The sequence below is a fragment of the Pseudophryne corroboree genome, chromosome 1, assembly GCF_028390025.1.
Source record: "Pseudophryne corroboree isolate aPseCor3 chromosome 1, aPseCor3.hap2, whole genome shotgun sequence".
NCBI classification, from domain to species: domain Eukaryota; kingdom Metazoa; phylum Chordata; class Amphibia; order Anura; family Myobatrachidae; genus Pseudophryne; species Pseudophryne corroboree.
In genome coordinates, this window is record NC_086444.1 from 676,078,759 (window position 1) to 676,092,751 (window position 13,993).

A 13,993-nucleotide genomic window follows, 5' to 3' on the forward strand; every position below is an offset into this window, starting at 1 on the left:
CTCCCACTATGACCCTCCTCCAAGCCTCAGTTAGGACACTGTGCCCGGACGAGCTGACATAATAAGGAAGGATTTTGAATCCCGGGTAAGACTCTTACCAGCCACACCAATCACACTGTATAACTCGTGATACAATACCCAGTTTAACAGTATGAAAAACAACTGAGCCTCTCAACAGATGGCTCAACAATAACCCTTTAGTTAACAGTAACTATGTACAAGTATTGCAGACAATCCGCACTTGGGACGGGCGCCCAGCATCCACTACGGACTACGAGAAATAGATTTACCGGTGAGTAAAATCTTATTTTCTCTGACGTCCTAGTGGATGCTGGGAACTCCGAAAGGACCATGGGGATTATACCAAAGCTCCCAAACGGGCGGGAGAGTGCGGATGACTCTGCAGCACCGAATGAGAGAACTCAAGGTCCTCCTCAGCCAGGGTATCAAATCTGTAGAATTTTGCAAACGTGTTTGCCCCTGACCAAGTAGCAGCTCGGCAAAGTTGTAAAGCCGAGACCCCTCGGGCAGCCGCCCAAGATGAGCCCACCTTCCTTGTGGAATGGGCTTTTACCGATTTAGGATGCGGCAGTCCAGCCGCAGAATGCGCCTGCTGAATCGTGCTACAAATCCAGCGAGCAACAGTCTGCTTAGAAGCAGGAGCACCCAGCTTGTTGGGTGCATACAGGATAAATAGCGAGTCAGTTTTCCTGACTCCAGCCGTCCTGGAAACATAAATTTTCAAGGCCCTGACTACGTCCAGCAACTTGGAATCCTCCAAGTCCCTAGTAGCCGCAGGCACCACAATAGGTTGGTTCAAGTGAAAAGCTGATACCACCTTAGGGAGAAACTGAGGACGAGTCCTCAATTCTGCCCTATCCATATGGAAAATCAGATAAGGGCTTTTACATGACAAAGCCGCCAATAACATGACCACTTTCCACGTGAGATATTTTAGATCCACGGTTTTAAGTGGCTCAAACCAATGTGATTTTAAGAAACTCAACACCACGTTGAGATCCCAAGGTGCCACTGGAGGCACAAACGGGGGCTGAATATGCAGCACTCCCTTCACAAACGTCTGAACTTGAGGCAATGAAGCCAGTTCTTTCTGGAAGAAAATCGACAGAGCCGAGATCTGTACCTTAATGGAGCCTAATTTCAGGCCCATAGTCACTCCTGCTTGTAGGAAATGCAGAAATCGACCTAGTTGAAATTCCTCTGTTGGGGCCTTTTTGGCCTCACACCAAGCAACATATTTCCGCCATATGCGGTGATAATACTTTGCAGTTACATCTTTCCTGGCTTTAATCAGCGTAGGAATTACTTCCTCCGGAATGCCCTTTTCCTTCAGGATCCGGCGTTCAACCGCCATGCCGTCAAACGCAGCCGCGGTAAGTCTTGGAACAGACAGGGCCCCTGCTGCAGCAGGTCCTGTCTGAGCGGCAGAGGCCATGGGTCCTCTGAGATCATTTCTTGAAGTTCCGGGTACCACGCTCGTCTTGGCCAATCCGGAACCACGAGTATTGTTCTTACTCCTCGTTTTCTTATTATTCTCAGTACTCTTGGTATGAGAGGCAGAGGAGGGAACACATAAACTGACTGGTACACCCACGGTGTCACCAGAGCGTCCACAGCTATCGCCTGAGGGTCCCTTGACCTGGTGCAATATCTCTCTAGTTTTTTGTTTAGGCGGGACGCCATCATGTCCACTTGTGGATGTTCCCATCGATTTACAATCAGCGTGAAGACTTCTGGATGAAGTCCCCACTCTCCTGGGTGGAGGTCGTGCCTGCTGAGAAAGTCTGCTTCCCAGTTGTCCACTCCCGGAATGAACACTGCTGACAGTGCTAGTACGTGATTTTCCGCCCATCGGAGAATCCTTGTGGCTTCTGCCATTGCCATGCTGCTTCTTGTGCCGCCCTGTCGATTTACATGGGCGACTGCCGTGATGTTGTCTGACTGGATCAGTACCGGCTGGTTTTGAAGCAGAGGCCTTGCCTGACTTAGGGCATTGTAAATGGCCCTTAGTTCCAGAATATTTATGTGTAGGGAAGTCTCCTGACTCGACCATAGTCCTTGGAAGTTTCTTCCCTGTGTGACTGCCCCCCAGCCCCGAAGGCTGGCATCCGTGGTCACCAGGACCCAGTCCTGTATGCCGAATCTGCGGCCCTCTAGAAGATGGGCACTCTGCAGCCACCACAGCAGAGACACCCTGGTTCTTGGAGACAGGGTTATCAGGCGATGCATCTGAAGATGCGATCCAGACCACTGGTCCAACAGGTCCCACTGAAAGATTCTGGCATGGAACCTGCCGAAAGGAATTGCTTCGTAAGAAGCCACCATCTTTCCCAGGACCCGCGTGCAGTGATGCACCGATACCTGTTTCGGTTTCAGGAGGTCTCTGACTAGAGATGACAGCTACTTGGCTTTCTCCTCCGGGAGAAACACTTTTTTCTGGACTGTGTCCAGGATCATACCCAGGAACAGTAGACGTGTCGTCGGAACCAGCTGTGATTTTGGAATATTCAGAATCCAACCGTGCTGGTGTAGCACCTCCTGAGATAGTGCTACTCCCACCAACAACTGCTCCTTGGACCTCGCCTTTATTAGGAGATCGTCCAAGTACGGGATAATTAAAACTCCCTTTCTTCGAAGGAGTATCATCATTTCCGCCATTACTTTGGTAAACACCCTCGGTGCCGTGGAGAGTCCAAACGGCAGCGTCTGGAATTGGTAATGGCAATCCTGTACCACAAATCTGAGGTACTCCTGGTGAGGATAGTAAATGGGGACATGCAGGTAAGCATCCTTGATGTCCAGGGATACCATGTAATCCCCCTCGTCCAGGCTTGCAATAACCGCCCTGAGCGATTCCATCTTGAACTTGAATTTTTTTATGTATGTGTTCAAGGATTTCAAATTTAAAATGGGTCTCACCGAACCGTCCGGTTTCGGTACCACAAACAGTGTGGAATAGTAACCCCGTCCTTGTTGAAGTAGGGGCACCTTGATTATCACCTGCTGGGAATACAGCTTGTGAATTGCCTCTAGCACAGCCTCCCTGCCTGAGGGAGTTGTCGGCAAGGCAGATTTTAGGAACCGGTGGGGTGGAGACGCCTCGAATTCCAGCTTGTACCCTTGAGATACTATTTGCAGGATCCAGGGATCCACCTGTGAGCGAGCCCACTGATCGCTGACATTTTTGAGACGGCCCCCCACCGTACCTGGCTCCGCCTGTGGAGCCCCACCGTCATGCGGCGGACTTGGAAGAAGCGGGGGAGGACTTTTGCTCCTGGGAACCTGCTGTTTGTTGCAGCCTTTTTCCCCTACCTCTGCCTCTGGACAGAAATGACCCGCCTTTTCCACGCCTGTTTTTCTGAGTCCGAAAGGACTGTACCTGATAAAACGGCGCCTTTTTAGGCTGTGAGGGAACATGGGGTAAAAATGCTGACTTCCCAGCAGTTGCTGTGGAAACTAGGTCCGAGAGACCATCCCCGAATAACTCCTCACCCTTATAAGGCAAAACTTCCATGTGCCTTTTTGAATATGCATCCCCTGTCCACTGGCGAGTTCATAAGCCTCTACAAGCAGAAATGGACAGTGCACTTATTTTAGATGCCAGCCGGCAGATCTCCCTCTGTGCATCTCTCATGTATAAGACTGAGTCTTTTATATGCTCTATGGTTAGCAGAATAGTGTCCCTGTCTAGGGTGTCAATATTTTCTGACAGGGAATCTGACCACGCAGCGGCAGCACTGCACATCCATGCTGACGCAATAGCAGGTCTAAGTATAATGCCTGAGTGTGTATATTCAGACTTCAGGATAGCCTCCTGCTTTCTATCAGCAGGTTCCTTGAGGGCGGCCGTATCCGGAGACGGTAGTGCCACCTTTTTAGACAAACGTGTGAGCGCTTTATCCACCCTAGGTGGTGTCTCCCAACGTGACCTATCCTCTGGCGGGAAAGGGAACGCCATTAGTAACTTCTTAGAGATTACCAATCTTTTATCAGTGAAAGCCCACGCTTCTTCACACACTTCATTTAATTCTTCTGATGGGGGAAAGACTACGGGTAGTTTTTTCTCCCCAAACATAATACCCTTTTTAGTGGTACCTGGGTTTACATCAGAAATTTGTAACACCTCTTTCATTGCTTCAATCATGCAACAAATGGCCTTAGTGGACATTAGACTAGACTCATCGTCGTCGACACTGGTGACAGTATCCGTGTCGACATCCGCGTCTGCCATCTGAGGTAGCGGGCGTTTTAGAGCCCCCGAAGGCCTTTGAGACGCCTGGACAGGCACGAGCTGAGAAGCCGGCTGTCCCGCATTTGGCATGTCGTCAAATTTTTTGTGTAAGGAGTCGACGCGTGCACGCAATTCCTTCCATAAGTCCATCCACTCAGGTGTCTGCCCCGCAGGGGGTGACATCCCTTCTATATGCATCTGCTCCGCCTCCACATCATTATCCTCCTCAAACATGTCGACACAGCCGTACCGACACACCGCACACACACAGGGAATGCTCTAACAGAGGACAGGACCCACAAAAGCCCTTTGGGGAGACAGAGTGAGAGTATGCCAGCACACACCAGAGCGCTATATAATGCAGGGACTAACTGAATTATGTCCCCTATAGCTGCTGTTATATATACTGCGCCTAAGTTTAGTGCCCCCCCTCTCTTTTTTACCCTTTTCTGTAGTGTAGACTGCAGGGGAGAGCCAGGGAGGTCCCTTCCAGCGGAGCTGTGAGGGAGAAAATGGCGCCAGTGTGCTGAAGGAGATAGCTCCGCCCCTTTTTCGCGGACTTTTCTCCCGCTTTTTTATGGATTCTGGCAGGGGTAATTATCACATATATAGCCTCTGGGGCTATATATTGTGGTATTTTTGCCAGCCAAGGTCTTTTTATTGCTGCTCAGGGCGCCCCCCCCTAGCGCCCTGCACCCTCAGTGACCGGAGTGTGAAGTGTGTATGAGGAGCAATGGCGCACAGCTGCAGTGCTGTGCGCTACCTTGGTGAAGACTGATGTCTTCTGCCGCCGATTTTCCGGACCTCTTCTTACTTCTGGCTCTGTAAGGGGGACGGCGGCGCGGCTCCGGGACCGAACACCAAGGCCAGTTCCATGCGGTCGGTCCCTCTGGAGCTAATGGTGTCCAGTAGCCTAAGAAGCCCAAGCTAGCTGCAAGCAGGTAGGTTCGCTTCTTCTCCCCTTAGTCCCTCGCTGAGGTGAACCTGTTGCCAGCAGGTCTCACTGTAAAATAAAAAACCTAAATATATACTTTCTTTCTAGAAGCTCAGGAGAGCCCCTAGTGTGCATCCAACCTCGGCCGGGCACAAAATCTAACTGAGGCTTGGAGGAGGGTCATAGTGGGAGGAGCCAGTGCACACCAGGTGACCTAAAAGCTTTCTTTAGTTGTGCCCAGTCTCCTGCGGAGCCGCTATTCCCCATGGTCCTTTCGGAGTTCCCAGCATCCACTAGGACGTCAGAGAAAGGTCAATCATAAAAGTCACCCTTCTGCTATTAATATACAGACGACTCCGTTTAAATAAGTGATGTCAGTAAAATGTGCCTCATTGATTCTTGTGTTAGTAAACTGTTGGGAATTACTGGCAACACTGAACAGACAAACAGATGAAAGTGTATAATCTCTAACTTCTACTTTGACAATACAATCTGAAGGAACTTACTGCTGAAAGACTCTGGATATTGCTTCGCCAATTTCCCTTTTAACATCCTGCAGCAGGAAAAATAAATAAAAATAAATCAAAAAATCCCTTAACACTTGTTAAAAATAAATAAATAGGATTTTAAATACCTACCGGTAAATCCTTTTCTCGTAGTCCATAAGGGATATTGGGGACAGAATTGGTACGATGGGTATAGACGGGTCCAAAAGGAGCCAGTGCACTTTAAATTTCTTCAACTGGGTGTGCTGGCTCCTCCCCTCTGCCTCCTCCGACAGGTCAGTTATAGGTAAAATAGTGCCCGAAAGAGAATTACATACTTGAGAGCAGGAACATAACAATAAGTGTGGTGAGATTTACACACCAGCACACCATAACATAACCAGGTCAGCAACGGCTGGCAACAGGAACAGCAACAGCTGAACAGGTAACACCTAACAGAGAACCTGCAGAAAGTCACCGCACAGAGGCGGGCGCCCAATATCTCTTATGGACTAGGAGAAAATAGGATTTTGGTACCTACCGGTAAATCCTTTTCTCGTAGTCCGTAGAGGATGCTGGGGTCCACATTAGTACCATGGGGTATAGACGGGTCCACCAGGAGCCATTGGCACTTTAAGAGTTTGAGAGTGTGGGCTGGCTCCTCCCTCTATGCCCCTCCCACCAGACTCAGTCTAGAAACGGTGCCTGAGGAGACGACATACTTTGAGAGAAGGATAATACACAGATAGTGGTGAGATTCATACCAGCTCACACATACAAGCCACGTCAAGTCAACTAGCTTATACAGGTTGAGTATCCCATATCCAAATATTCCGAAATACAGACTTTTTTGAGTGAGAGTGAGAGAATGAAACCTTTGTTTTTTGATGGCTCAATGTACACAAACTTTGTTTAACACACAAAGTTATTAAAAATATTGTATTAAATGACCTTCAGGCTGTGTGTGTGTTTATAAGGTGTGTATGAAACATAAATAAATTGTATGAATATAGACACACTTTGTTTAATGCACTAAGTTATAAAAAATATTGGCTAAAATGACCTTCATGCTGTGTGTATAAGGTGTATATGTAACATAAATGCATCCTGTGCTTAGATTTAGGTCCCATCACCAAGATATCTCATTATGGTATGCAATTATTCCAAAATACGGAAAAATCCCATATCCAAAATACCTCTGGCCCCAAGCATTTTGGATAAGGGATACTCAACCTGTACTACTCAGCAACAGCTGAAACATTACTTACCAAGTAGCAAAGCAGTACTCAACTAAAATATAGGTGTACTGAACCAAATTACAATTGCAGGAAAACGAAGCGCTGGGCGGGCGCCCAGCATCCTCTATGGACTACGAGAAAAGGATTTACTGGTAGGTACCAAAATCCTATTTTCTCTTACGTCCTAGAGGATGCTGGGGTCCACATTAGTACCATGGGGATGTACCAAAGCTCCCAGAATGGGAGGGAGAGCGCGGAGGCTCCTGCAGAACGGATTGACTGAACTTCAGATCATCAGAGGCCAAAGTATCGAACTTGTAAAACTTTGCAAACGTGTTCGACCCCAACAAAGTTGCAGCTCTGCAAAGTTGCAATGCCGAGACACCCACGGGAAGCCGCCCAGGAAGAACCCCACTTTACGAGTAAAGTGGGCCTTAACCGATTTTGGACACGGTAGTCCTGCCGTAGAATAAGCGTGCTGGATAGTGAACCTAATCCAGCGAGAGATCGTCTGCTTAGAAGCAGGACACCTAATTTTCTTGGGATCATAGAGGACAAACAGAGTCCGACTTTCTGTGACGAGAAGTTCTCTTCACATATATCTTCAGAGTCCTTACAACATCCAAGGACTTTGAAGTGATTGAGGAGTCAGTAGCCACTAGCACCACAATAGGTTGGTTGATGTGGAATGCCGACACAACCTTCGGAAGAAACTGCTGACTAGTCCAGAGCTCTGCTCTATCTTCATGGAAGATTAAGTAAGGGCTTTTACATGATAAAGCCCCCAGCTCAGACACACGTCTAGCAGAAGCCAAGGCCAACAAAGTGACCGCCTTCCATGTAAGAAATTTGACCTCTACCTCCTGTAGAGGTTCAAACCAATCCGACTGGAGGAACTGCAACACCACGTTAAGGTCCCAAGGCGCCGTAGGCGGTACAAAGGGAGGTTGGAAATGCAGAACTCCCTTCAAAAAAGTCTGAACCTCAGGGGGGGCAGCCAATTGTTTCTGAAAGAAAATGGGTAGGGCTGAAATCTGGACCTTTACAGATCCCCAAATCAGACCCATATCCACTCCTGCTTGCAGGAAGAGGAGGAAACGTCCCAGTTGAAACTCCACAATAGAAAACTTCTTGGACTCACACCAAGAGACATATTTCTTCCAAATACGATGGTAATGTTTAGACGTTACCCCTTTGCTAGCCTGTATGAGGGTATGAATAACCTTCTTCGGAATGCCCTTCCGAGCAAGAATCAGGCGCTCAACTTCCATGCCGTCAAACCTAGCCGCGGTAAGTCTTGAAAGGCGAACGGCCCCTGCTGCAGCAGGTCCTCCCGAAGAGAAAGAGGCCTCGGCTCTTCTTACAGTAGATTCAGAAGGTCCGTGTACCAAGCCCTTCTTGGCCAGTCTGGGGCAATGAGGATCGCTTAAACCCTTGTTCTCCTTATGAGCTTTAGGATTCTTGGGATGAGTGGGAGTGGTGGAAACACGTACACTGACGAACACCCACGGACACACCAGGGTGTCCACTGCCACTGCCTGTGGGTCCCTCGACCTGGAACAATAACGCCAAAGCTTCTTGTAGAGACGAGGCCATCATGTCTATTTGGGGACAACCCCAAAGATCTGTTACTTCCTTGAACACCTCCAGATGGAGTCCCCACTCTCCTGGATGGAGATCGTGTCTGCTGAGGAAGTCTGCTTCCCAGTTGTCTACTCCCGGAATGAAGGTGGCTGACAGCGCCAACGCCTGCTTTTCTGTCCAGAGGAATATTCTTGTCACCTCTGACATCGCCGCTCTGCTCTTCGTTCCGCCCTGTCGGTTTATGTAAGCCACTGTTACGTTGTCCCAGTGAACTTGAATGGCCCGGTTTCTTAGAAGAGGGGCCGCCTGAAGAAGACAGTTGTAGACGGCTCTTAGTTCCAGAATGTTGACGGGCAGGCCGGCTTCCAGGCTTGACCACCGTTCTTGGAAGGTCACCCCTTGAGTGACTGATCCCCAGTCCCGGAGGCTCGCATCCGTTGTTAGCAGGACTCAGTCCTGAATTCCAAACCTGCAGACTTCCAGGAGTTGAGGCAATTGGAGCCACCAGAGGATGAATTCTCTGATGCATGTGGAGGTGAGAACCCGACCACTTGTCCAGGAGATCCAGTTGGAAGGTCCGAACATGGAACCTCCCGTACTTGAGAGCCTCGTAAGAGGCCACCATCTTTCCCAATAGGCGAATGCATTGATGAACCGACACCCGGGATGGCTTCAGGACATCCCGGACCATGGATTGGAAACACCCTCTGCACTTCCGTATCCAGGATCATTCCCAGAAATGACAATCTTTCGGTTGGTTCCAAATGTGACTTTGGAAAATTCCGAATCCAACCGTGACTCTGGAGCAGTCGCATCATTAGAACAATGGACTGCAGCAGCTTCTCCTTGGACGATGCCTTTATCAGGAGATCGTACAGATAAGGAATGATGTTCACACCCTGCTTGCGGAGTAGTATCATCGTTTCCGCCATCACCTTGGTAAACACCCTCGGTTCTGTGGAGAGGCCGAATGGCAGGGCCTGGAACTGAAAAAGACAATCCAGCAATGCGAAGCGGAGATGAGCCTGATGCAGCAGCCAGATCGGAATGTGAAGGTACGCATCCTTGATATCCAGTGATACCAGGAATTTCCCCTCTTCCAGACCTGATATCACCGCTCTGAGAGACTCCATCTTGAACTCGGAACTCTTTTAGAAAGGGGTTCAATGATTTTAGGTTCAGAATGGGCCTGACTGAACCATCCGGTTTCGGTACCACGAAAAGGTTCGAATAGTAACCCTTGGTCAGCATGTGAGGTGGCACTGACACAATGACCTGTGCCTCCACCAGCTTTTGGACAGCACTGCGCTGTCCTCCAACAGAGTTGGTAAGCCCGACTTGAAAAAACGATGAAGAGGGAGACTTTGAAATTCCAGCCTGTATCCCTGAGACACAATATCTACTACCCAGGGATCCAGGCCGGACGATACCCAGACATGACTGAACTGTCCGAGTCTCGCTCCCATAGGTCCCACCACCGGGCCATACAATCCACCGTCATGCGGAGGACTTTGGGGTACCTGAAGCAGGCTTTTGTTCCTGGGAACCTGCAACGGCAGGTTTCTTGGACTTAACCCTACCTCCTCTAAAGAAGGTATTGGATGATCTGGCCATTCTAGGCTTGTTAGGCCGAAAGGACTGCTGCGCAGCTGAGGAGAAGGATTTCTTTGGAGCAGGTGCTGCTGAGGGAAGAAACGGAGACTTACCCGCTGTAGCGGTGGATATCCACGCGTCAAGAGCTTCCCCAAAGAGATCCTAACCTGTATAGGGTAGCGACTCCACGTTCCTTCTGGATTCCGCGTCGGCCGACCACTGGCGCAGCCACAGTCCCCGATGAGCTGAAACAGACATGGAAGAAAATTCCCGCAGCCATGGAACCCAGGTCTTTCATGGATTCTACCATAAAACCTGCAGAATCATGTATGTTGCGTAAATATAATGCAACGTCATCCCTATCCATCGTATCCCAATCCTCAAGCAAGGTAGCCGACCACTTCACTATTGCCTTTGCAATCCATGCATTAGCAATAGTGGGATGTAATATGGCCCCAGAGGCAGTATACAGTGATTTAAGTGTGTTATCAATCTTTCTATCTGCCGGCTCCTTTAAGGTGGTAGATCCTGGAATAGGTAAAACCACCTTTTTTGAGAGTCTGGATACAGATGCGTCAACAATCGGCGGGTTTTCCCACTTTTTCCTGTCCTCTTCAGGGAAAGGAAAGGCCACCAGAACCCTCTTAGGGATGTGAAACTTCTTTTCAGGGTTAAGCCATGCTTTTTCAAATAGCATTCAGCTCCTTTGACGCAGGGAAGGTTAGCGAGGCTTTCTTGTTTTCAGTGAAAAAAGCCTCCTCAACCTGCTAACGTGTGGTATCATTAACATTTAACACATCCCTGATAGCATCTATCAACAATTGCACCCCCCTTGCAAGAGATACGGACCCCCGCAACACATCCCCATCTGTAGTGTCAGAATTGGTATCCGTGTCGTCTTGTGTGACATGCACCAGCGCACGTTTGTGGGGGTATATAGCGGGGTGTCCTGAGGTAGCAGACATGGGCCATACAGCCATAGAGCTCTGCAATACCTGGGTTGCAGATTCATTACTAGCAACCCTGTCAGAAATCTGAGAAATCCAAGTTTTGATAGAGGAAAACCACTCTGGTTCCCTTGCTGGTATCAGTGCTAAACCAGTGCTAACCTGATTACATGGAATGGGATCATCCTGGGAGGATAAATCCTCTGCAGCATATGACACAGTATCCCTGGACATAGCTAAAGGAGACCACCAAACACTCCACACACACACACACACACACACACACACACACACACACACACACACACACACAGGTAGGGGCAGACAGAGTTTCCCCCACAAGAACGGCGAGAGATACAGATTGGAGCCAACCCAACATACAGCGCTTTCTAGCAAAGGGAGACCCCTTTTTATCGCTGACTGTGCACCTTAATAGGACACACAGTCTAATTACAGCCTCCCCTCCATTCTACAACCCCCTGGTACCGTGTACTGACAGTTGGAGTTGCTGTGGAGGGACCTGTTCTAACTCCCAGTGCTGTGCAGGCAGGAAAATGGCGCTGGAACGCTGCTGGGTCCGCTCTGAGGAGAAGCTCTGCCCCCTTAATGGCGCTGTCTTCCCGCTCTTCAGATGTTTATACTGGCCTGAGGACTTTTGCTGGCTGAGATCCGTGGACCCCGACAGGCTTGCTGACCAGTGTGTGTGTGTGGGGGGGGTTAAGTGCTGGCCCAGGGCGCCCCTCACAGCGCCGCACTATGTGCCTCTGGTACCTTCCTGGAGCGCAGTTAATACTGCGCTCCCTCCCCGTTGCCACCAACTTCACACCGGCCCCCCCGCTTCCTAGGGGGGTCGGTGACTCACTCACCACTTCTTCAGCTCTGTAAGGGGGTGGCGGCATGCTGCTGGGGTGAGCGATCCCCTGTGGCAGGGAACGATCTATCCCCTCAGGAGCTCAGTGTCCTGTCAGCGGAGATAGTGGCTCAGACCCCGCAGAGCGGACACTACTCCCCCCCCTTAGTCCCACGAAGCAGGGAAGCTGTTGCCAGCAGTCTCCCTGTAACATAATAAACTCTAAAATAAACTTTACGAGAGACTCTGTAGAGCTCCCCTAGCTGTGACCGGCTCCTCCGGGCACATTTTCTAAACCAAGTCTGGTGGGAGGGGCATAGAGGGAGGAGCCAGCCCACACTCTCAAACTCTTATAGTGCCAGTGGCTCCTGGTGGACCCGTCTATACCCCATGGCACTAATGTGGACCCCAGCATCCTCTAGGACGTAAGAGAAAAGGATTTTCCGGTAGGTATTTAGAATCTTATTTTCTCTAGCATCCATAAGGGATATTGGGGACACATTAGTACGATGGGGATGTCCCAAAGCTTCCAGAACGGGCGGGAACGTGTGGAGACATCTGCAGCACCACCTGCCTAAACTGGGTATCCTCTTTGGCCAGTGTATCAAACTTGTAGAACTTCACAAAGGTGTTGTTCCCCGACCAGGCAGCAGCTCAGCATAGTTGCAGGGCCGAGCCTCAACAGGCAGCTGCCCAGGAAGACCCCACTCGGGAGATCAGGGACTGTGGAACAGGTAAAGCTGCCGACACATAGGCCTGTTTTATAGTAAGCCGAATCCAACGAGTAATAGACTGCTTTGAAGCAGGACAACCCTTTTCCTGCGTATCATAAAGCACAAACAAGGAATCCGTGTTTCTGATCCGAGCCGTCCTCTTGACATAGATTTTCAAGGCTCGCACTGCATCCAATGCCTCCGGAGGAGCAGAAGTGCCAGAACTGGACGGAAGCACAACAGGTTGATTCAAGTGAAACGCGGAGACCACCTTCGGCAGGAACGGCTGTCTAGTCCAGAGCTCCGCTCTGTTCTTGTAAAAAACCAAGTAGGCACTCTTACACGATAAGGCCCCCAATTCTGAGATACGTCTAGCAGAAGCCAGGGCCAGTAACATCACAGTCTTCTACGTGAGGTACTTGTCTTCTACCGTCATCAGAGGTTCAAACCAGGAGGACTGTAGAAAGCGTAACACCACATCCAAATCCCAAGGTGCCATAGGCGGCACAAACAGAGGTTTTATGTGAAGCACCCCTTGCAAGAAGGTCTAAACTTCTGGCAGGATAGCCAACTTCTTCTGGAAGATGGAAAGAGCTGAAATCTGGACATTAATGGATCCAAGACGTAAGCCTTTATCCACTCCAGACTGCAGGAAATGAAGGAATCTACCCAAGTGGAATTCCGCAGACGGATATGTGCGTTCCTCGCACCAAGAGAATTATATCTCCGCCATATATGAGGATGGTGTTTTGACAACACAGGTTTTCTGGCTTGCACCAGTGACAATGACCTTTTTGGAAAGCCCTTTGTGAGCTAAAATGTTCCGCTCAACTTTCATGCCGTCAAACGAAGCCGCCGTAAATCTGGGTAGACAAACTGTCCTTGTTGAAGAAGATCTCTTCTTAGCGGTAGAGGCCAATGGTCCTCTACGGACATGTCCAGAAGAGCTGTGTACCACGCTCTTCGGGGCCAATCCAGGGCAATCAAGATTGCTTACACTCCTTGATGTCTGACCCACTTGAGCACCCTTGGGATCAACTGAATCGGAGGAAATAGGTAGACCAGCTGGTAAGGCCAAGGCAATGTCAGTGCATCCACTGCGCTCGCCTGAGGGTCCCTGGTTCGCGAGCAATAGCAGCGAAGCTTCTTGTTGAGGCGAGAGGTCATCATGTCGATCTGTGGGCAGCCCCACTTGTCCATCTCCTGTTGAAACACCTGAGGGTGTAGTCCCCACTCCCCTGGATGGAGATTGCGGCGACTCAGGAAGTCCACTTCCCAGCTGTCCACTCCCGGAATGAAGATTGCGGAAAGTGCTCTTACATGTCTTTCTGCCCAGAAGAGTATTCTTGGCACTTTTCGTATGCAGGCTCTGCTTTTTGTCCCTCCTTGTCGATTGA

The 13,993-nt window shown here is 49.7% G+C and overlaps 1 protein-coding gene across 3 annotated transcripts in view; it reads right to left on the reverse strand.

Moving 5' to 3' along the window:
* The window catches only part of KXD1 (KxDL motif containing 1), a 215,779-nt gene that overhangs the window by 18,423 nt on the left and 183,363 nt on the right, over positions 1-13,993 (reverse strand). For all 3 annotated transcript variants that reach the window (XM_063914731.1, XM_063914732.1, XM_063914733.1), the window contains exon 4: positions 5,693-5,739. In XM_063914731.1, the coding sequence (XP_063770801.1) occupies positions 5,693-5,739 (47 nt within the window). The remainder of the gene's footprint in view (positions 1-5,692; positions 5,740-13,993) is intronic.